At 43.0% G+C, this 25,169-nt stretch overlaps 1 protein-coding gene and 1 long non-coding RNA gene across 2 annotated transcripts in view; one reads left to right on the forward strand and one right to left on the reverse strand.

Annotated features, from left to right (window-relative positions):
- Window positions 1–9,174, reverse strand: part of LOC124777337 (putative E3 ubiquitin-protein ligase UNKL) — a 279,457-nt gene extending 270,283 nt beyond the window's left edge. Inside the window, exons 1-3 of the mRNA XM_047252703.1 lie at window positions 9,052–9,174; window positions 8,744–8,953; window positions 8,293–8,479 (exon numbers count right to left, since the gene is read on the reverse strand). Of these exons, the coding sequence (XP_047108659.1) occupies window positions 8,293–8,479; window positions 8,744–8,953; window positions 9,052–9,110 (456 nt within the window). The 5' untranslated portion in view covers window positions 9,111–9,174. The remainder of the gene's footprint in view (window positions 1–8,292; window positions 8,480–8,743; window positions 8,954–9,051) is intronic.
- A 40-nt stretch (window positions 9,175–9,214) lies between these two features.
- Window positions 9,215–25,169, forward strand: part of LOC124777338 — a 47,323-nt gene continuing 31,368 nt past the window's right edge. Inside the window, exon 1 of the long non-coding RNA XR_007015717.1 lies at window positions 9,215–9,428. This is a non-coding gene — a long non-coding RNA (uncharacterized LOC124777338). The remainder of the gene's footprint in view (window positions 9,429–25,169) is intronic.

A 25,169-nucleotide genomic window follows, 5' to 3' on the forward strand; every position in this document is an offset into this window, starting at 1 on the left:
TCCTTAGGTTGGTTAGGTTTAAGTAGTTCTAAGTTCTAGGGGACTGATGACCTCAGATGTTAAGTCCCATAGTGCTCAGAGCCATTTGAACCATTTGATCCGTAGTCAGGAGATCCTCCTGGATGCACACATCATGTGTCAGAAAAACAAGCATACACAATAAATATTTCCAACGAAAATGAAAAATGCCATTGTACCTTCCACAAACCCCAAATGGAATGATCATCGTGCTCGTGTAAAAAAAATTAACCAGATTTTCATGTATGAGTTAATAAACACTAAGTAGACACATTCTATGAACATACAGTTGTAGAGAATGAAGAAGAGGAAGAAAATATTTTCTTCTCATACACCTAAACCTAAGGAATACCCTGATTATGAAATGTATGCAGCCCAACCTTTTAATGATGGACCTACAACAGTTGCAGAGACTATGAGTGGCTCAAAATCTCCACAATGGAAAGATGCCTCAGAAAGAGAATTTTTCAAAAGAAAACTTCTGAATGGGTGGAAACTTAGGTGCCTTTTCACCCTAGCAATAAAAGAAATTTTACTAACTTATCAAATGGATATAAAGATAGCATATGTAAATCTGAAATTAGATGAAGAAATACATGTGATCTCACCAGAAGAAACTAGAAAAACTCATCTGGAAAAAGAGAAAATTGGCAAGTGATGAAAAGTATTTATGGACTGAAGCAAAGTAGTTATTACTGTAACAGATGTCTGCATGAAACCTTAAAATGAGTATGAAACAATCTAAGGCAAATCCTGGTACCTACTATAGAAGAAGTAAAGCAGAGATCAGAATAATAGCTACATGGCTGGATGATTTCTTGATTCTAACTAAAGATGAATAATAAACGAACAATTTAAAAAGACTATTCAAAACCAAGTTTAACATGCATGAGTTGGGAGAGGTACAGCAATATTTTACTGACTATAAGATTACAAAATTCAAGTGCATCTTACACTTGTTTGATTTACAATTTCTGCCAGTCTAAAAAATGGCCAAATATTTAATTCCGCAGGAAATCTCTCTCTATCTGGCAACACTGGATTCAACTGGCAGCAACAGTGCACCGATGCGACGAATGCGAGCTACAGGGATTCACAAGCTTGCTAAGACTTCTCCCTCCCACCCTGCCATCACAAATGCAGAACACTGCCTAGCCTGTGATGTGCCACTACAGTCTACAGAGCCAGTGAACTTTAAGTGAAAGAGATCTGTGTTGTTGGTAATAGCACAATATTTCTGTTAGTAACTAGTTGTTGTTGTTGTTGTGGTCTTCAGTCCTGAGACTGGTTTGATGCAGCTCTCCATGCTACTCTATCCTGTGCAAGCTTTTTCATCTCCCAGTACCTACTGCAACCTACATCCTTCTGAATCTGCTTAGTGTATTCATCTCTTGGTCTCCCTCTACGATTTTTACCCTCCACGCTGCCCTCCAATACTAAATTGGTGATCCCTTGATGCCTCAGAACATGTCCTACCAACCGATCTCTTCTTCTGGTCAAGTTGTGCCACAAACTTCTCTTCTCCCCAATCCTATTCAATACTTCCTCATTAGTTATGTGATCTACCCATCTAATCTTCAGCATTCTTCTGTAGCACCACATTTCGAAAGCTTCTATTCTCTTCTTGTCAGTAACTAGTTATGTAATGGAAAAAATAACAGATATTAATATGTTGTGGGCTATAAATTTAAAGTAATAGCACATGTAGAAGAACATGGGAATACAACAACTGGGCGATATTTTGGCCCCTACCAAGAAAAAAAACCATTTGCGATTGTCACTGAAAAAAAGAATGAGGAAGACTAAATGTAGAAACAGAGGACTGAATGCAAAACTGCCAAAATTAGATGATGACACATTGAAATTAAATCAAGGACACTGTCAAATTGGCATTGGAATTAATACAAAATTATTCAAATACTAAAACTAGTGCTACAGCTGAACATAACAGACTTTAAAGATGGAGTTAGGTGGTGCTACAGGTTTAGGAAGTGTCATGCGAATCAAAACCAAAATATGGGTCAATGGAAGTGTCAGATTCAACCCATCTGCTTTGACCCATGGTGAAAGGGTGTTATGGTATGTGACGTTACTAAGGCGCGGAGTTTATGAGTTGGTTGTGTTTGTAGATGTCGTCTTGCTGTGTTTGATGGTGCCCCCCCCCCCCCTCTCTCTCTCTCTCTCTCTCTCTCTCTCTCTCTCTCTCTCTCTCTCTCTCTCTGTATATGTGTGTGTGTGTGTGTGTGTGTGTGTGTGTGTGTGTGTGTGTGTGTGTGTGTGTTTTGTGGTTTTGTTTTTCGTAGTCGTTGGTGTTTGTTTTTTCGAATCAATAGCTATGGTTGACCTATATAGGTCAAGGGAAATGACTGATGCTAATTTTCGAAGTTTTATGTGTAGGTATTGGTGTTTTCGTATCGTCAGCTGTCGTCAATGGAAATGTCTGATTCCAATTTCCGTAGTGTTTGCTGTAGGTGTTGGTGTTTTGGTATCATTCACAAATGGTTTAAATGGCTCTAAACACTATGGGACTTAACATCTGAGGTCATCAGTCCCTTATACTTAGAACTACTTAAACCTAACTAACTTAAGGGCATGACACACATCCATGCCCAAGGCAGGATTCGGACATGCGACCGTAACAGCAGCGCAATTCCGGACTGAAGCACCTAAAACCGCACGGAAACAGCAATGTGGAACTAATCTAAACACCCAATATGGACGAAACTCCTTTGACATTTGATGTGCAAGTAACAGAACCATTGCCATGAAAGATGATAAAACTGTAACTACAAAACAAGTGGACATGAGAAAATGCACTACACTGTGGTCTTTTCATGTTGTGTTGATGGTCATTTTCAAGTCCAAAACAATGGCAAAACCTTCTCAAACACCGGTTGAATGGATGAGGCTGGTATGAAATTATGGATTAACAGAGTATAGGAGAGAAAGACTTGTGCTTTATTGAAAAAAAGAGTTCTCTTCTCACAGTAGATCAGTTTAGTAGTCATTCAAAAAATTCTTTGAAAGAGAAAAGATAAACTGAGAAACAGAAATACAGAGCTTGCTATTACTCTGAGAGGACTTACTTCACAACTGCGACCTCTTGATATGTAAGCCATTTAAAGTGCATATGGGAGAGGAATGGAACAGTCAAACAATGGAATATAACAATACAATGAAAAGGATAGTTGCTACTCACCATATAGCAGAGGTGCTTTGTCGCAGATGGGAACAACAAAAGGACTGTCAGAGAGTAAGCTTTTGGCCAACTAGGCCGTGATCGGAAATCTCTCTCTCTCTCTCTCTCTCTCTCTCTCTCTCACACACACACACACACACACACACACACACACACACACACCCAACTGACCACAGTCTCTGGCAGCTGAAGCCAGTGGCTGTAGTCATTGGTCGTGTATATACGTGTACGTGTGTGTGTGTGTGTGTGTGTGTGTGTGTGTGTGTGTGTGTGTGTGTGTGTATTTTCGTATTTTCCATGAAGCCCTTATTGGCTGAAAGCTTACCTTCTGACAGTCCTTTTGCTGTGCCTATCTGCAACTCAACATCTCCACTATATGGTGAGTAGCAACTATTCTTTTCACAATATTATTATATTCCATCCTGGATTTTCCATTCCACATACTGTAATGAGAGCTCTTTGACTGTTCCTTAACAATGTGCTTTAATGCATTGTGTTCTGTAATTATGTATGTTAAAATATAGCTTGCCTTATCCCTGCAATTTCGTGCTCAGAATTCCTTATTTCACTGCACTAGCATTTTTGATGAACATATAGATTGGTAAAGCAATAAGCACAAGCAATTATCCAGTCACAACACTCAGCATGCTTACTGTACTGTACTGTACAAGGGACACAGGTGGGTCCTAGAAGTATGGGAAGAAAATCTCAGGCAAGTCTCCAGGCTGGTAGTGAGACTGCACTCAACATTCGGTAATCATATGTTGTACTCAATCAGGATTCTATAAAAATCTGACAATTACCCAGGCCTATGTTGTAACTTTTCCATGAACCATGGACCTTGCCGTTGGTGGGGAGGCTTGCGTTCCTCAGCGATACATGTGACCGTAGTGTAGGTGCAACCACAATGGAGGGGTATCTGTTGAGAGGCCAGACAAATGTGTGGTTCCTGAAGAGGGGCAGCAGCCTTTTCAGTAGTTGCAGGGGCAACAGTCTGGATGATTGACTGACCTGGCCTTGCAACATTAACCAAAACGGCCTTGCTGTGCTGGTACTACGAACAGCTGAAAGCAAGGTGAAACTACGGCAATAATTTTTCCCAAGGGCATGCAGCTTTACTGTATGGATAAATGATGATGGCGTCCTCTTGCGTAAAATATTCCAGAGGTAAAATAGTCCCCCATTCGGATCACCGGGTGGGGACTACTCAACAGGACGTCGTTATCAGGAGAAAGAAAACTGGCATTCTACGGATCGGAGTGTGGAATGTCAAATCCCTTAACCGGGAAGGTAGATGAGAAAATTTAAAAACGGAAATGGATAGGTTTAAGTTAGATATAGTGGGAATTAGTGAAGTTCGGTGGCAGGAGGAACCACACATTTGTCTGGCCTCTCAACAGATACCCCTCCATTGTGGTTGCACCTACACTACGGTCACATGTATCGCTGAGGTACGCAAGCCTCCCCACCAACGGCAAGGTCCATGGTTCATGGAAAAGTTACAAACAAAATCAGAAAGAGGTAAAGCAGGAGTAGGTTTAATAATGAATAAAGAAATAGGAGTGCGGGTAAGCTACTACACACAGCATAGCGAACGCATTATTGTGGCCAAGATAGACACGAAGCCCACACCTACTATAGTAGTACAAGTTTATATGCCAACTAGCTCTGCACATGATGAAGAAATTGAAGAAATGTATGATGAGATAAAAGAAATTATTCAGGTAGTTAAGGGAAACGAAAATTTAATAGTCTTGGGTGACTGGAATTCGAGAGTAGGACAAGGGAGAGAAGAAAACATGGTGGGTGAATATGGATTGGGGCTAAGAAATGAAAGAGGAAGCCGCCTGGTAGAGTTTTGCACAGAGCATAACTTAATCATCGCTAACACTTAGTTCAAGAATCATGAAAGAAGGCTGTATACATGGAAGAATCCTGGAGATACTAGAAGGTATCAGATAGATTATATAATGGTAAGACAGAGATTTAGAAACCAGGTTTTAAATTGTAAGACATTTCCAGGGGCAGATGTGGACCCTGACCACAAGCTATTGGTTGTGAACTGTAGATTAAAACTGAAGAAACTGCAAAAAGGTGGGAATTTAAGGAGATGGGACCTGGATAAACTGACTAAACCAGAAGTTGTACAGAGTTTCAGGGAGAGCATAAGGGAACAATTGACAGGAATGGGGGAAAGTAGTACAGTAGAAGAAGAATGGGTAGCTCTGAGGGATGAAGTAGTGAAGGCAGCAGAGGATCAAGTAGGTAAAAAGACGAGGGCTAGTAGAACTCCTTGGGTAACAGAAGAAATATTGAATTTAATTGATGAAAGGAGAAAATATAAAAATGCAGTAAATGAAGCAGGCAAAAAGGAATACAAACGTCTCAAAAATGAGATCGACAGGAAGTGTAAAATGGCTAAGCAGGGATGGCTAGAGGACAAATGTAAGGATGTAGACGGTTATCTCACTAGGGGTAAGATAGATACTGCCTACAGGAAAATTAAAGAGACCTTTGGAGAAAAGAGAACCACTTGTATGAATATCAAGAGCTCAGATGGAAACCCAGTTCTAAGCAAAGAAGGGAAAGCAGAAAGGTGGAAGGAGTATATAGAGGGTCTATACAAGGGTGATGTACTTGAGGACAAAATTATGGAAATGGAAGAGGATGTAGATGAAGATGAAATGGGAGATATGCTACTGCGTGAAGAGTTTGACAGAGCACTGAAAGACCTGAATCGAAACAAGGTCTCAGGAATAGACAACATTCCATTAGAACTACTGACGGCCTTGGGAGAGCAAAACTCGTATCATTTAGTGAGCAAGATGTATGAGACAGGCAAAATACCCTCAGACTTCAAGAAGAATATAATAATTCCAATCCCAAAGAAAGCAGGTGCTGACAGATGTGAAAATTACCGAACAATCAGTTTAATAAGTCACGGCTGCAAAATTCTTTACAGACGAATGGAAAAACTAGTAGAAGCCGACCTCAGGGAAGAACAGTTTGGATTCCGTAGAAATATTGGAACGCGTGAGGCTATACTGACCTTAAGACTCACCTTACAAGAAAGATTAAGGAAAGGCAAACCTACGTTTCTAGCATTTGTAGATTTAGAGAAAGCTTTTGACAATGTTGACTGGAATACTCTCCTTCAAATTCTAAAGGTGGCAGGGGTAAAATACAGGGAGCGAAAGGCTATTTACAATTTGTACAGAAACCAGATGGCACTTACAAGAGTCGAGGGGCATGACAGGGAAGCAGTGGTTGGGAAGGGAGCGAGACAGGGTTGTAGCCTCTCCCCGATGTTAGTCAATCTGTATATTGAGCAAGCAGTAAAGGAAACAAAAGAAAAATTCGGAGTAGGTATTAAAATCCATGTAGAAGAAATAAAAACTTTGAGGTTCGCCGATGACATTTGAATTCTATCAGAGGCAGCAAAAGACTTGGAAGAGCAGTTGAACGGGATGGACAGTATCTTGAAAGGAGGATATAAGATGAACATCAACAAAAGCAAAATGAGGATAATGGAATGTAGTCGAATTAAGTCAGGTGATGCTGAGGGAAGTAGATTAGGAAATGAGACACTTAAAGTAGTAAAGGAGTTTTGCTATTTGGGGGGGCAAAATAACTGATGATGGTCAAAGTGGAGAGGATATAAAATGTAGACTGGTAATGGCAAGGAAGGCGTTTCTGAAGAAGAGAAATTTGTTAACATCGAGTATAGATTTAAGAGTCAGGAAGTTGTTTCTGAAAGTGTTTGTATGGAGTGTAGCCATGTATGGAAGTGAAACATGGACGATAAATAGTTTGGACAAGAAGAGAATAGAAGCTTTCGAAATGTGGTATTACAGAGGAATGCTGAAGATTAGATGGGTAAATCACATAACTAATGATGAAGTATTGTATAGAATTGGGGAGAAGAGGAGTATGTGGCACAACTTGACTAGAAGAAGAGATCAGTTGGTAGGACATGTTCTGAGGCATTAAGGTATCACAAATTTAGCATTGGAGGGCAGCGTGGAGGGTAAAAATCGTAGAGGGAGACCAAGAGATGAATACACTAAGCAGATTCAGAAGGATGTGGGTTGCAGTAAGTACTGAGAGATGAAGAAGCTTGCACAGGACAGGGTAGCATGGAGAGCTGCATCAAACCAGTCTCAGGACTGAAGATCACAACAACAACATGTTGTAACTGTTTAATATGATCTAGATATTTTTACTCAAAAAGAAAATACATCTGACTCTTCTGAAGCTTAATTACATATGAGGAACTTAAATGAAAATGCTGTTCTTGGTTTCAGTGTGGGAGACCATTTATTTCCACCTGTCAATTTCAATTTGCAGAAATGTTGCAGTCTTGCTGTTGATGTTTATTGACCGCATATATCTATTTACTGGAAGGGAGGATGGGGGGGGGGGGGGGGGGGGGGGGGCGTGTGGAGCAACTGCTTTACTGTCCTCCCCCTTTTACTACATTAACGAACTTATGAGTCTGTTACTGTAGCTTAATTATCATACTGAAATCCTGTCCTGCTGTTTAAATGAGTACGTGCTGATGGGCAGTTCTTGCTCTAAGGATAGTAGGCCAATTCCAAAATTTACATTGAGTTGAGATTTACTTTCATGATTTATTTGTTGTTGTTGTTGTTGTTGTGGTCTTCAGTCCTGAGACTGGTTTGATGCAGCTCTCCATTCTACTCTATCCTGTGCAAGCTTCTTCATCTCCCAGTACCTACTGCAACCTACATCCTTCTGAATCTGCTTAGTGTATTCATCTCTTGGTCTCCCTCTACGATTTTTACCCTCCATGCTGCCCTCCAATGCTAAATTTGTGATCCCTTGATGATTTATTTATGCCAGCATAAATGGTACAGTATTAAGTGAAATTCTTCACAAAACTTCTGATTTGTTAAATAAGTGGTAATTGAAATGACTAGCTCAATTCCTAATAAATAATCTTAAATCTATCAAATCTAACTTATCAAACGCATTTCTAATTCTTACTGGGTTTGACAGTTAAAGTAAGCGTAAAAGTAAACAAAATGAATTGAGAACGGTGATAGGGAACTCACCTTAAGCTCATTAATATCGTACACTGGGGGCCTTAGGTCATGATTACCATGAGCAAACGCGCAATGTGGTCCGTTTTTCACACAAAATCCTCGTGAATCCGTATCATGAACGCACATACATGTCTTGTAATATCTCAGGTGATAGCGTCTTTCTGTATCACCTGCCGTGCGGTGTAAAAACTGACAACTGAAAAACAATAAATAATAATCCAGGAGCGCATTCCATGCAAATATGTATAAATCAATAACATTTGCTGTATTTTATCATGCAGAAATGACAGAAACTGATCCGAAATGGTTGTTTATATTTTTAATGAAAAACAACTAACAATTTTATAACGTAACGTGCTTAGATGAAATGCAAAGGCGTTACGTGATGGTCGACGAAATGCGTATAAAAATAAAGAGGTATTTAAAGATTCAAATATAAAAACTACTGGTTTGAACTTACTCATCTCCTTCGGGGCACTGTCCTGTCGTTTCATCAAACTTCGTGCAGTAATTATCAGCACTATAATTAAAAGTTCCATCTCGTCTTCTAACGGGTCTCCTCCGCCGCTGATTCATAAAATGCCAATGAAAACACGTGAAAGGTCTGTGTTGGGTACATTTATGCTGAAGAAACAATGGACACTGTTCCACACGAAACTCCTTCAAATATCTGTAAAAGGAAGAAAAATCATCTTCATCCTTATCGGTGAACTTTTATAGTGCAAACGCCCTCCAGAAAACACTCGACACTTCAATCCCGGAACTTACGAGTAATGATTCGGCTTTTCTGTTGGAGTTGTCAACAAAGTTTTTGATTCAGACTGCATTTTGTGATGCTAACACACTGCGCATCATTACTGCGCACGGAACGCTGCGTCTGACAGGACGCGCTTATTGGTAAGTGTGTGTGGACTTCTCTTGCTACCCCATTGGAGTTCGAAGTCACGTGGAAGAGGCCAGATCGAAGAAATCAGTGGAATGGAGGCCGTTACGAAAGCGAATGTGAGACAAGAGAAAGAAAAGTTTGTGTTGGATGCTTTCGTAGATTCATACACTACCTACGTGAAACGATTTATCAACCGCTAAACATCGAGGAACACGCCGGGCCGTTTACACCACATAAAATTCTTATGGGAAAGTGTCAGGTAACGAGGATTATAAACTTGTGACAATGTTGCTTGACATTCTGATGAAACCAGGCTCTAACACGACATTCAACCTCTGTATGAATAGAGCAAGTTTTAAATTTATCGTTCGCTACACATCTCGCAGTTTGATTTCTTTGGTTTCACACATTGAAGTTAAGGATATTAATCACATAATCTTCAGTAGTGTATTAAGAACGCGTCGTACAATTTTGAGAAAGTTGTGTGAATTCCAATATCCCGCTAGCCGTCAATCGATCACTAAAATTGCTATAAATGTAACAAATTGCGGATTTAGTGTCGTGTAACTCTCTCCGCCACTTACACCTTGCTGCTTGTGTTAGAGATACGTGGGGATTTTCTGGACAGTCCACCATATAAATATTCTAGTTATTATTTTCTGGCCGTCTTAAAAAGTATATTCATAAGATTTCAAAGTGGTGCAGAGAAGACAACATGCGTTAAATGTTCGGGAATATAAAATTGTGCATGCCACAAAATGCAGAAACGTATAATAAGAGTGCAATTTCAGTAAATCGTAGACGTATCCTGTGAACTAATACAAATATCTGCGTGTTACAGTTCGTACAGATATGAAATGGAATGATGGCATACACACTTATGTGACCTAACCTAGAATATTCCTAAATTGTGTGTGGCCCACACCAAATACGAATAATGCAAAATATTGACAGTAGGATTGCCCATGCAGCATCACGTAAATGCTGAAGAAACTGAACTGGCAGATGCTTGAAGGTTATATAGTAATGGTGGGAGTGATATATAATATTGTTGTAAATAACAGATAGCATTTATTCACTCTTGCATAAGATACAGTAGGAAAGAGAGCCAACAACAGTGTAACCGTGTCAACTGAAGCAAAAAAGTGACATCCTGCTATATGAGGAACTTGCACTAGATTTGTCTGCCAGTTCCCGTGAAAATGTTTGGTGCAGGTGTGGGCTGCTCCCGTTCTGCGGGTGTCATTTCGGTGTCATCTATTGGTACCGAAGTTGAGCAAAACTGTATGTTGAAATGTCACCCTCCACAATGAAGTGCAATTTGACAGGCTGAGTAAGGAGTGTGCTGTTGCAGCTGTACACAGGTTTGAGCCACATTGTTGAAACTGCCACCTGTTTGCAGATCTTGTCAATTTTGAAATGGTGGCTTATACTTGAGACTGCTCTGTAAAGTCCAGAGTAGAGCGAAAGAAGCAGTGGGCATATTGCATCACACCTGAGCAACACCTGGAATGTTTTCTGCTGATCTTTGCACACGAATATCTTCAGATCTCCATTTCTGGCAGCATTGGTAGGCTCAGTTTTCCTCAGTCCAGTTCCAGTTTCTGCCAGCTGTGTTTGTAGCTTGAGAATGACCAGCTCAGAACACTGGCTCAATTAACCCTCCTGGCATCCACAGCTGCTTGCTGTAGACTAACTGTACAGGAGAGTGTTGTATGTCTGCCTTCATTGTTCTCAATTGTAGTGTGACCAGGGGCAATGAGGGGTTAGGCCTACACATTAGGTTAGTTGCAGGCAGTTACACCACTCCACTATCCTGTTGCTGGTGGCAAGTACATCGGAGTGCGGGCTTGGATGCAGTCTCACAGTAGTAACAGTTTGTGGGAAAACTGACTTTTCAAATTGCCTCCCTCAGGCTGTGGTTACATTATGCAGAATGCCAAACCTGGAGAACTGTGAGTGTACTATTGCTCAACTGGCACGTATGTTCTGGATTGTGGCAACTTCTGGCCACCTGTTAAAACTATTGATCACTGTCAGTCAATAGTGTCGTCCCAAAGAGTACAGCAACTGGTCCACGGTGTCCACTTGCATATGCAACTCTTGCTGACAGTGTTGGAAATGGAGTGATCAGAACGAAGATTTACCTGCCAATCTTATTACACTGGCATAAATAGACATGCACGTGCTTGTACACAACAATCTTTTTGATCTCTGGGCCACGCATCATTGTCGGATACTAACTTATGTGCAACTCAGATTCCTGGCAGGGCCAGATTACACAGTGTGTCAAAAGCCTCACAGTGATGTTGTTCTGGTATGTAGGGTTGCTGCACCCCAACCCCTTTGCTACATCACACCAAATTCCGTCCAGCAGATTTGGAGGTGATACACATCTGAGCTGCAGAGCTATTCACTGCTCTTGTGCAAGACTGCATAACAGAGGAGGCTCCTGCTACTTAGAAACCTACTCTACCCAGTGAACGGAGTTTAAATTGGTGCAATTCTGAGATACTAAGTCTGTGATGAGGTGTTTTTTTTTTTTAAAAAAAAAAGCACATTAGTTGTGAACTGTGTGATATATTTGGCATGACTTCACTGTTGTTGTGAGCCAAGGTCTGTCTCTCTCTCTGAAAGATAGCTGCTTGGCCCATACAAAATCTGAAGTGTCCCCCTTCAACAGATGCTTGAAAATGGTTCTTAGCGAAGTAAATAACAAACAACTCACGGTCAGTAGCAATCCATTTTTGCTGCTTCATTAAGTTTTTAAAAAGTAACGCAAGTGCCTGCCATTTGCCATCCACTCCTTTACCAAAGAGCTGTGTCTGTTGCTGTTTGGCTCACATTGACCAAAAGCACATAAATGTTGTCTCAGCAGCAATGTCTGTGACAGATGTTTCTTTAGGTCGTGGAAAGCTGCTTTTTCCTCTGGACTCCACGGTATTTTAAGATACCAGTAGTATATTTAGCATTGAGTAGTACTGAGAGTGGCTACTCAGTGGCAGCCAGAGTGCATCAGTGGGTCCTCTCATCAGTTTTGGGAAGGGGTACATGTTGTGCTGCTTTTGCCCACTCATATGATGGTGAGAAGCCTGTGCTGAAGACAATATCCCAGGAATTTAACCACGCATCCCCAAGGCAGATATGATGTCGAATAGTGCATGTCACAGTCCCTGGTGGCACTGACGGGTTTGGTGAGTGTTGGAAAATCCTGAAGCAAGTCATGGGGAAAGTACATCATCTGACATTGTTTTGTGAATCTTGTCTCGGAGTTCTTCTTGTGTGAAGCATACACGTGTGTTCCACACTGCTGTGAGCACACAGTAGAATCACAAAACCCTAATGATGAGAGGAACCGGGTTTCTTTGTGTGGGAAGCCACATGTGCATCACACTGCACTTGATGCAACCAATTGGCTGTTGAGCATGTTTGAAACCAGTAGAAAGCTACATAAAAAGTCTGGAGCAATTATAGGACCAAGTATGTCTGTAATAGCAAAAGTCAGTGTCAAGTGGCAGTCTGAATTCAGATGCAGTGTTAACTGCTTTTCATCATAGACAGGGAAGTTGGAGTTGTTGGTCGCATTAAGCCCATCTTGTGTTCTTGTAAGATAGAGCGCTGACTTCTGAACTCAAATCAGTCAAAAACTCTTCACTCGATGTACCGGCCTGCACAATAAGTCAGAATGATTGTTTGACTGCAGATAGTGTGGCGTTTGCACAGTCTCTGTACCACACCCAGTTCCAGGAGCTTAACTGTTGCTGGCAGACCTTAGTGCCCAGTAATACATGTCTTTTAAATCTGCGCAATTGCTAGACCAAATGCATTGGCAGGCAGAGTTGCCAAAATGCCTGGGGTAACAACACCGTTGTTCTGGTGATTCTTACGGGACAGCATTTTATTGTGTATTTGTTTTCCTCCCCCCCCCCCCCCCCCCCCTCAATCTCTCCAGTTGTTACTTGGTAGCTGTTGTTGGTGTGTAGCAACTTACATTTTGAGTTTTGGCTCTTGGGTTGCCAACTGCCCCGTGGTGGGTTTAGTAGATGTACGCAGTGGGTGGGAAGTATTTGTGCACGTTCCAGAGTCAGTGATGCAGCTTCCATAAACCTGTGCATTATAGGAACACTGTCTGTTATTGATTTTTGTGTATGTACGAATTTCATCTAAGCTGTTTATGAAGTTGTGTAGCTTTTTTGGCTAAGACTTGTTGTGGTAAGGGTGTGTCACAATGACAGCACAGTTATCAACTGGAAGTTAATGGAACCATAGCTTGTGAAAAGGTTGTTTGGGCAAAAGTTCAGGGCCCACTAATGATTGTAAGAATTTGGGTACTTGTGATGGTGATTTGTTACCTTTATTGACATTTGTGATTTTTTTATCACAGCTCTGGTGACAATATGAAACACTGTATGAGAGCTTCCTTTAGCGTACTATAAATTTGTATTGATAAAGTTTCTTGTATCACTTCTAGGTCCTCCACTCAGTGGGGCACATGCCACATTATCATACCATAAGCCTCGTAAGTGTGAGGTGGGGGGAGAGGAGGTTGCATGTTTCAGTGACACTGAGGCCTGTGTTTGCGGTAGTGCAGCTACTGGCAGGATGAAGCCGAAGATTGTGCCACAGCTAGGGGCTGGGAGCTCTGCCAGCAGTGGTCAGGTACTGGCAGTTGTGATCCTGTCACCAGCTGCAGATTGGCCACTGACGCAAAAGCTTCAACTGTTTGTTCTCAATCTGGCACAGTGCCTCATTTATCAGAGACTTGGTCATACAACTGTGGTGTGTGATGGGAGAGCTATGTTTAGAAATTGTGAAGGCACAGCTCGTGGATCTGACAACTGTAGTCGACATTCCTCGGAAATGTATAAACTTCTCTGGGGATTGACCAGTATGGAGCAGAAGGTTTGGTTTTGTAATGAGAGAAGGAAAAGTCGAGGCTGTGGTGAAGCAAAAAAAAGTTTCAAACCCATGCCATCTCAAGTGTTTGCATTATTTTTCCCCCTCCAGCATGTAACAAAACCAGTTGCCAAGTGTGATGCTGCCACAGATTCAAGTACGAGTACATGCTCTTGTCAATGTACCTAGGGAGTGGAGCTACACTTAACCTCGATGGAATGAAGACTGTTGCTCGGCCATCAGAGCTGGGTGTGCAGTTTTGCAGCAATTAAATACCACCTGCGGAAGTCTTTGTGCCTTCAAAATTGTGAGAGCACGAGCAGGCGAACAATAAAAGTACTGAAGAGGAACCCCCAAAAGGACTTACTCCCTCTGCACGAGTTTGGAACTCGAGAGGGTGGGTTTTGTGTGAGGTCTTTACATCTCCCCTTATGTTCTTACTGAGAAATGGTGTCTCGCTTAGGTTTTAGCTGGAAACTGTATCATCCGGACAAACTACAGCACATTTGCTGTAGGGCTGTGGAAATGATGATGCTCTGCTTCTACTCGTGCAGTGGTGTGATGTACGAGCTTCCATTCTCTGTGTGGGAATTGAAATCATCTGTGCCTACAGCCAGAGACGCTGCTCCAGGACCAGGTCAGATTCACCCCCTGCGGGTCCAGGGTTAGAATAGGCCCGAGGTATTCCTGCCTGTGATAAGAGGTAACTAAAAGGAGTCTGTCACGTTTCGGCCTTCATGTGATGGTCCCCTGTAGGGTTTCACCTCCATTTTTCAAAATTTTCCGAAGAGCAAGCCAATTGAGTAAGGACGCCTTACATGGTGAATCGTGTGCATCATGCACTGAGACCTATTGCATCCTTCATCAATGTGGATCTGCACTTCTGCTCATTCTCCAACTGTTGGGCAAGGTGACCCTCCTGGGTGCGTATTTTTCCATCAACTGTGCATATCATTTTCTACACTGACAATGATAATGGGCTTGTTTGCTAGGTTCCACTTGATATCCAGCATGGTAGCCAGTCCGTTGTGGTGGGGCTGCCATGTACCCTGTTCGTTGTAGTCCTCTGACCACACAGGGATTGCTGTGCTGATGCCTGCGCCCTTAACTTCCCACTTATGCTGAGGAATAGATGCCCGTCACCCTGAGGCATCAGGACTCCCAGCAATGGTCATCCTGCCAGGTGGCCTTCACTGTGGCTGGGTGGTGCCCATGGGGAGGCCTGCTGGTCGGAGTGGGTGGCATGAGGGCGGATGACACAGGGTGAACCATAGTACATCATCTCTTGCTGGTGGTCAAACACAAGCAGACTCTAAGCACTCATGGGCTCAATTCAACACACAGAAGTATGACCCCAAATTGTTCCCCTCCCTGGCCACACCATGGGAGGAACGTCATGCTAAGGATGGCGGCGGCTCTTATTCGCCCCGGTACCTTGTATGTTCGAGCGCTGATGGGGAATCTTTCATGACGAAGAAGCCTCAGTTTTTTGTTGAGCATTTAGAGGACAAGTTTGGGCAGGTGGAGGGATTGTCTAAAATGCGATCTAGGTCAGTCTTGATCAAAACAGCACCCTCTGCCCAGTCATGGTCGTTACTCGCTTCTGACAAGCTGGGGCATGTTTACATAAACATCAGGCCCCATAAGAGCTTAAATATGGTCCAGGGTATCATATTTCACAGGGGCCTTCTTTTGCAGTCTGATGATGAGCTGTGCGCCAATTAAGAGTGGTGAGGTGTACATTTCGTTTGGCGTGTCCACTGGGCACCGAGAGATAAACGGGTTGCCACCAGTGCCTCCATCTTGGCCTTCGAGGGTGATACACTACCCGAGAAGGTCAAGGTGATGGTCTACCACTGTCATGTGTTGCTCCTACACCATCTACTTCTGTAGCACCTTTCCCAGGTTTCTGCTAGTGGGAAAGATGACACCTGCCAGTGGCTGAAGAGCCCAAAAGGAGCTGGTCGTAGGGCTTCACGCTCATCCTCAGTCCCGGAGACTGTATCAGTGAAGTCCTCCCAGCCAAGGAAACCCAAGGAGCAGTGAGAGAAATCTAAAAAGAAGATCCCGAAGACCAAGGGAATTGTGGTGGCACCCACAGCACTGCTACCTACAAGCTCTGCATCTGCAGATGAGGTAGAGATTCTGGCATCCGCTCAGGACATAGATCTCGCCGAACCCTCAGACACAATGATATAGACTGCTCAGGCAATAAGTCGGTGACAGCAGGTGACCCTGAGGCATAACTGCCTAATTGAATATTCCATGCCTTCCCAGGCTCACGATGACATCATCCTCCAGTGGAATTGCGTTGGTTCATCCCACCTCCTGGTTGCACTATGGCAACTGTTAAGCTTTACACCTGCTTTCTGCATTGCCCTTCAGAAAACCTGGTTCCTGGAAATGCGGACCGCTGCCCTACACAGCTATAGGGGATATTACGAGAACTGTTGTGACTATAATAGTGTGTCAGGTGGAGTTTGTGTATGTCCTGAAATCAGTATTAACCTACATCTGTTCCCCTTTTTTTGGCTGAATTCCAGCTTACCCTTCTACCATTTTTTCTCCAGGCCCACTGATGTTCCCCTCCGTCATGCATCCCATGCACAGCTCTGTCTTGACCTGTCATAACATCCGAAAGACTCGGCCCTGACTGAGGCCCTCTGCCACCAATTCTTTTCCATTTTTGGTGTGTTTTGAGGTTCAGACATTGTCTATACTGATAGCTCGATGGTTGCCGCTCACACTGGCTTTGTTTGCGTTCGTGCAGGATGTAACGAATTCCACTCCTTGCCATATGACTGCAGTGTTTCACTGCAGAGTTAGTGGCCATCTCGTGTTCTTGAGCATATGTGTTCTTACACTGGTGAGTCACTTCCTCATCTGTAGTGACTCCTTGAATGGTTTTCAAGCTCTTGACCAGTCGTAACCTTCACCATCCTTCATTTCTCAGTATCCAGAATTCCCTTTTTGCCCTTGAACAAAAGAATGGTCGGTGGTCTTTGCCTGGACCCCAGGTCACTTTAGGATCCTGGGGAATGAAATCGCTGACAGGCTAGCCAGATTGGCTACCGACAAGCCTCTTCTCGGGATCATTATTCCTGAACTGGACGTTCAGTTGGTATTATGCGGTCAGGTTCTACGGATTTGGAATACGGAATGGCATACACTGACTTCGTCGAACAAACTACTGTATGGACCTCTCGCAAGGGTTCTGTTGTCTTTTGCCACCACTGCGTTGGCCATACTCAACTGACTGTGGACATCTCCTCCGTCGCAACGATCTGCCCCATTGTCATTGTGGTGCCCATCTGACAGTGGTCACAATTTTGCCAGACTGTCCTAACCTAGCCACTCTGCAGCGGACTCTTAATCTTCCTGACTGGCTAACCCCAGTGTTAGCAGATGATGCCTCAGCCATTGTCCCAGTTTTATGGATTATTCGTGTAGGGGTTTTTTATCACTCTCTCTAATGGAGGGCACCTTAGCCTCATTGGCTCGTCAAGAGGTTGACAGGATGCCCTGTCATCTCCTTTCCCCCAACCGGACAACGGCTGTCCAAGCCTGGTTGTCTGCCCCAGGGCGTGCTCTACCCTTCTTTTTCTCTTCTCCCTTCTTGCCTCTTCTGTTTGGCTCGGTGTTGTTATTCTGTTTTCCTGTGCTTCTCTCACCCTATCTGTGTCACAAGTCTTTTCTGTGTAATGTTGGGTGGGGTGCCCCCAGTAATTGGCAAAAGTTAAGGCCCCTGTCACACTTTCTGCCTTTGAGGGCCTCTGGCTGCTCCCGGATGGGGCACCTTGCCAGCCTTTCTTCCATTGCTCTCTTACCTGCTTCCTTATCCTTTTCTGTAGGCTCTGTCGACCTACGGTGGACCTTGGAGTTTTCTTACGTCAGGTTTCATACACTAGACCCTTCTTCGGTGTGTAGTTTTGTCGATTCACCTGTTCCGGGTAGGACTGACCGTTGATATCTAAAAATATACGTACACACAGAATACATAAATATACCCTGGGGATAGGACAGGTACTCAGCCACTGCCTTTACGGAGGATTTAACTCAGAATTCCAAAAAGTTATTTTAGAAAACCATGTAAAACATAAATCGAGATGGCCGGACGCAACCAACTCCATTTCCTGTATGTGAGGTAAGTGTCACAGCAGCTGTACTGCCTCATTCAGTTGCTCCCTATTGTACAATGTTCTTTGATTACATACAACATACTTGAGGTAACTTATCATATAAAACATAGCTTTGCTCTTCAGCACTGCATACACTAAGACAACCATTGGTGACTTCTGGACCACGAACTTGCCTCCATAGTCTGTGTATTAACTCCAGTCTGTTTGGAAAATGACTCGAGGCCCGTAAGCATGCGACTGTGTTCCACATGTCCATATGTGTCTTAATTTACTTACCTTTGTCAACCTGAAAAACTGAACTGACATCCTGCTAGTTGGTTGACTCCTAACATACAATTGTCTCGTAAAGCAGGAAACTGTGATCACGCTTCAAAATGTGACAGAATCCTGTTGACTGACAACTGGTATTTGTCCCTAAAAACTTTGTATTTGTTATAAAATCTCTAGATTTACATTGTCCAGTCACATTAATGTGATCACCTTAGTAACCACTTTTTGCAGTGCAGAGCACTACTCGCTTACTAGACCGAAATGCTGACCATTACACCACCGCAGCACTGTTTTGCGAGTTGTAAGATAAGAGTGGCACTGAGATTCTGGAAGGTACTGACAGGAATGCGGAATCGTGCCAACATTGTTGCCACGGCTGTCTGCACTAGATTTGTCAGTTGAGGATCCACGGTGCAAACAGCCCGATCGAGGTGGTTCCACAGTGTCTAGAATGCATTTAAAGCTGGGGAGTTCTGTGGGCGGTAGAATACAGTAAACTCACCCTGGTGCTCATAAAACTGTGCACACACACTTAGAGTTGGGTGACGCATTGCATTGACTCAGTGCCATTCGGATGAGAAAAAATAAACTATATATAAAAGGATGGACGTGGTCTTCGAGGATAGATGCATACTTTTGTTGGTCCATTGTAGCTTTCAGAAAGAAGAGATCGGCCAGAGAATGCCAGGAAAACATTCCCCATGCCATAATGCTCCCACCTCTGGCTTGGATCTTCCGACCGTTTATGCAGGGTTTTTGCTTTCAATCTGATGGAGCATAAATGGTGGTTTATCTGAAAAAGCCACCTGTCACCAGTCGGTGAATGTCCAGTTGTGATATTGGCACACAAATTCCAGCCTTCATCACCACCGAACAGCAGTCAGCACGGGTGCACGAACTGGGCACCTGCTATGGAGGCCTGCATGCGGCAACGTTTGTCGAGGAGATGCTGTCGGTAGCCCCTCAGTCCATCTGGGCGATTGGTAGCTCTGGAGTTGCACATCTCAGTAACCGTCATTCATCCCTGTCATCTGTGGCCTGTGGTGTGCCACAGTTGCTTTGGCACCAGTTTTGGTTTGCGCCATTTTTCTGTGCACGGGTATACTTAACCATGGCAGCACACGAACAGTCTACAAACCTAGCTGTTTTAGAAATGCTTCCACCCTTGGCCCGGAAGCCGACGGTTGTGCCCTTTAGGACCTCAGATAAATCGCTCCATTTCTTCAGTGCGATGAAGACGACACTGTTCTTCATGTCCCTCTGACACACTTCATGCATTCTCCTCTGGTAGCGCTACCACGGTCCATCCCTGAACGGTTACTGCATTCTGATGAACGTAGATAGTGGCCACATTAATGTGACTCGACTGTGTATAAGCTACGGTCAATGTTAATTTATTACATACTGCACACTTGTAAGCATTCTTGACGGTTTCCTTTGCTTTCTCCAGTAGGAGTTACGGTGTTTTATTGGTGAATATGTCATTTCTGTCACCACCAAACACAACTTTTTCTCCAAATCTTATACTAATTGTTTGAGAAGACTACTGCCTGAACTCCGAGCAATTTCAGAACTTGCCTGCATCTGTAAGAAAACAGATAGACATATTTTGTACGATGATCTGGGCATGACAAAGGTTTGTGCTAGTGGTGCCAAGAATCCGCACAAACAAACAAAAGCAACATCGAGTGGACTGCTGTGCTGACACTCAGAAACATTGTGTGATGAAACATGGATATTCCAATATGATCCTGAGACTAAAAGACAATCAGTGCCGTGGAAGAGCCCTCGATCTCCTAGGAAGAAGAAAGCACACGAGTAAATCAAAATTCAAAACAATGATGATCGTTTTCTTCAATATTTCAGGGGTTATCTACGTTGTTGGGTGCCTGAAGATCAGACTGTCAATCAAGCTGATGTAACTGTTCTGGAGACCCTCCATAACTGTTCTGGAGACCCTCCATGAACATCTGCGAAGAGAAGGAGACCAGATCTGTAGAAGAATCGCTTGTGGATTCTTCGTCGGGACAACACACCTGCTCATAATGCGTTGTCTGTGTAGAGGGTTTTGACAAAAACAACATTCCAGTAACGGAACATCCATTTTATTCGCCTGACATAGCATAATGTAATTTCTTTCTCTTCCAAAAACTGAAGTCTGCACTCAAAGGAACCAGGTTCGAGTCCGTGGACACAGTGAAGGAAAATGTGATGGGCCTCCTCGACAACATAACAGGAAAAGACTTGCAGCACTGCTTCTGGCAGTGCAAAATTCTCATGGAGCAGTCCAAGGTGGAGGGGAGTACAATGAAGGGGACATTTCTGTTGTGTAAGTTTTTTCAATAAAGAGTTAGGTCATGAATCCGCAAAAACAAACGCTCTGGAAATACAGTGAAGCTCGCATATTACTAGGTGCAGAAAGTTGGTTGAAAACTGAAATTGATAGCAGTGAGATTTTTGAAGAAAATTTGAATGTTCATTGAAAGGACATGCTAATGGGAAATTCAGATGGTGCACCTCCTAATGTAACCAAAAATTTTAGAGAAAAGTTCATTTTTCTTGTACCTAAGTTCCCAGTCATACTGTAATCATTGATGGTGACTAATTACCAAGCAGTCAAGTGGGGAAGTAAAAGATCTGTTAGTAGTGGGTGTGAAAAGACATCGTGTGAAGCAATACTAAATGCCTTCTCTGAAAACTACTGAGAACAGATAGCTAGGAACCCTAGTCATGATGGAAATCTATTAGATCTGATGGCAACAAACAGACCTGACGTCTTGGAGGAAGTCCACATTCTGAAGTTTATCAGTGACCTTGAGGCAGTTGTAGCAACTAGAGAGATAAGCAATAGTGTCAATGAGGAACTTGAAATCTGTAGCTTAGGATAGACTAAATTGAAAAGGATGGGAAAAAGTGGCATAACTATGGCTCAAGAATAGTTGATAGTGCACTGAATAGCTATGTACCCAGTAGCACAGTTAGCTATGGGACACATTCTCCTTGGTTTACATGCACTGTAAAGAAACATCTACAGGATCAGACTACTGCATGACAGGTATAAAACAAAGCATAGGGCTACAGAGAGAGATGGTGAATGAAACACATTTTGCCGTCAAGAGAAGAATGTGTAGAGCATTCAGTGACTATCATAGCAGAATATTATTAAATGATGCTTCACAAAACCCAAAGAAATTCTATTTTTGTGTAAAGGCTGTCAATGGCCCAAAGTTAGTTTCCAGCAATTTGAAAATGAGATAGGAACTGAAACTGAGGGCAGCAAAGCAAAAGTACAAATGCTTAACTCTGTTTAACTGTTCCTTTACAATAGAATTGCCCATAATTAATTCTTGTACCACTGAAGTGGTAAGTTAAATAAGTGTTGAGAAACAAGTGTAATTGTTAAAATTGAACAGCCTCAGCACACATTGTAATACCTATTAGATTCTATACTGTATTCTTCTAATTATAACCTATTGTAGATCCCCTGAACAAAAATACATGCCCAGTAGTTTGACAAAAGCAGATGTCACACCCATTTATAAAAAGGGTACAAGAGGTGATCTCTAAAATTACCATCCAATATTCTGGAACCCCTTTCTTGCAGAATCTTAGAACATATTCTGATCTCAAACATAAAATGGTATCTTGAACATAACTGCCTCCACCATGTCAACCAGCATGGATTCCAAAAACATTGATAATGTAATACCCTACTTGCACTTTTCTCACATTACATCCGCATAGTTGTGGATTATGGCAGTCAGGTAGATACAGTGTTTCTTGAATTCTGAAACGCATTTGACTCAATACTAAATCAATGCTTATTGGCTAAAGTACAATGGCATGGGTTATCAAACGAAATTTGTTACTGGGTTGAGCATGTGTTGGTGTGGGGAGTCATCGTCAGATGTAGAAGTAATTCCAGGTATGCACCAGACAAGTGTGTTGGGACACCTGCATTTCGTGCTGTATATTAATGACCTTACAAACAATATTAAAATTAATCTTAGGCGTTTTGCAGACCAGGCAGGCATCAATAATGAAATACGGCTGAAAGAAGCAGCTGAAATATTCAAACAGATCTTGATAGAATTTCAAAGTAGTGCAAAGATTGGCAACTGGCTTTAAATGTTGAGAAATGTAAAATTGTGCACTTCAGAGAACAAAAAGAGTATCCTGTGACTACAATATCAGTGAATCATAATTGGAATTGGTCAACTTGGACAAATACTTGGGTATAACACTTGCAGGGATGTGAAATGGAATGATCATATAGCTTTGTCATGGGTAAAGCAAGTGATAGACTCCAGTGTATTGGTAGAATATTGGGAAATTGGCATAAGTCTACAAAGCTTACAAATCACTCACGTGATCCATTCTGGAATATTGTTCAAGTGTGTTTGCTCATACCAAAGGACTAACAGGAATATCGAATGTAAACAGAGGAGGACATCATGAAAGGTCAGGTTTGTATAGCGTGTGGGAGAGTGTCACAGAGATGGCGAAGAAACTGAGACATTGGAAGTAGGCTTTCTCAGAAAAGTTTACTTTTATCTTCGACAGTCTACTTCCAATGTCTCAACAACCGACTTTAAATGATGAAAGGAGTAGTGAGGAGAAGATTATATTAACTGCAGCACACATAGATGTACTCAGTCAATCATTTTTCCTGTGCTTAGCAAGTGAATGGAATGGGAAGAAACCCTAATAACTGCTGAAATGGGAGATAATCCCTGTCATGCACTTCAATGATTTGCAGAGTTTAGATGCAGATGTAGATATCGCATGAAAATATGCAGACTTACTGATTTGTATCCCCCTAAGATTTTCAGTGATTTGAAATGTAAATATGGCTGAACTAAGATGTTTAAGGAACATCAAAGATGATTATCATCGTCATATTTTAAATTCTCGTCAATGTGGAGCCCTAAAACACAAGTTATTGTTTCTTCCCCAGGTGTTACACTTACTAGTTGCGCAGAACTGAATATTTTGTGTCCTTTTTTGTTGTTGAAGGTGATATCATTCGCAAGAAATCACTCAACAATATTCTGAAGAAAATGATTTGCCAAAATTTCTGTTGCTGTTCATGTGTGTGGATGACTACAACAGTAGTGTCATCTCCAAAATGAATTAATTCTGTTCATTTTATTTTAGGTGGAAGAATGATAACAAGCACGAGAAGCAATAGTGGGCCTAAGATAAAATCTTGTGGGAACCTGCGATTTTCCCCATTCATAAAAATCTCCCCTGCTTGCACTGTGTGTGTAGACTCTACCTCACTCCACTCTACCTGGCTGGATTGCTGGGTCCCGTTCTGCCAAAATGGCCAGTCTGCCTCTCATGTCGTCATGCACTCACATCTCTCTAAAGGGCAGGGCAGGGGCGTACTAGCCAGCAGTTCTGACACCACCTCTTCTCCTGGGGATTGTTGTGGTGGGGCCGTCGTGTACCCATTTGGTGGTGGCCCCATGACAACATAGGGATTGCATTGCTGATGCCCGAGCTGTAAACTCCCCGTGTATGCCGAGGCGTAGATGCCCGTCTTCTTGGGGCATCAGGACTCCCGGCAATGACCGTTGTGCCAAGTGGTCTCTGCTGTGGCTGGGTGGTGCCTTTGGGGAAAGCACCTGATCAGAGTGGGTGGCATCAGGGCAGATGACCCGCAATGAAGCAGAGCAAGTCATCACTTTCTGGTGACCGAACGGCGCCAGCCGTCTCTGAGAAGGGAAATATCAAATACAATGCTGTCAGGTATGATCGTAAATCGCTTCCCTTCCTCGCCACGCCGTGGGAAGAATGTAGGGCTGCAGAAAGAAGAGTGCCATATTCGCCTCGCTATTTAGTCTGTAGCAGAATGGGTGGGGACTCCTTTTTACGTACGAAGCCTCAATTTTTTGTTGAACATCTTGAGGATAAGTTTGGGGAAGTGACAGCACTGTCCAAGATGAGAAACGGTGCAGTCTTGATTCAGACAGCATCCCCAGGCCGGTCCTGGGCCTTACTCGCCTGCGACCAGCTGGGTGATATTACTGTTTCTGTCACTCCCCATAAAAGCCTCAACACGGTGCAGGGGATTTTTTTCCATCGCGACCTCCTCTTGCAGTCTGACAATGAGATCCACGCCGATGGCAGGATGTTCATTTCATCCGATGCGTTTACAGGGGACCCAAAGACAACGACCGGTGCCTTCATCTTGGCCTTTGAGGGTGATACTTTGCTTAAAAATGTCAAGGTGGTGGTTTACCGCTGTGATGTTAAAACCATATGTCCCTCCCCCTATGCGGTGCTTTAAGTGCTGGAAATTTGGGCACATGTCTTCTTGCTTCATTTCTAGTGCCACACGTCTAGACTGCGGACGTCCACTGCATCCACATACTCCGTGTGCACTTCCTCCCACTTGTATCAACAGTGGAGACCACCACTGCCCCTGCTCACCAGACTGCACAGTACTCCAAAAAGAGTGGAAAATCATGGAGTACAGCACACTGGACCAATTGACTTACCAAGAGGCTAAATGTAAATTTTAACGATTACACCTCATTCGGCTGACGTCCACATATGCTGCAGCTACTTCAACATCACCGCCACAAGTGATAGTAATTACATACACTGTGCTGCCAGAATACATCTGCCCCCTTCGTGGTAGGGGGCAAATATTCTTGTGTTGCTCCCAAAGCACCTACTTCGGAGCA

The sequence above is a fragment of the Schistocerca piceifrons genome, chromosome 2 (assembly GCF_021461385.2).
Source record: "Schistocerca piceifrons isolate TAMUIC-IGC-003096 chromosome 2, iqSchPice1.1, whole genome shotgun sequence".
Taxonomy (NCBI): Eukaryota; Metazoa; Arthropoda; class Insecta; order Orthoptera; family Acrididae; genus Schistocerca; species Schistocerca piceifrons.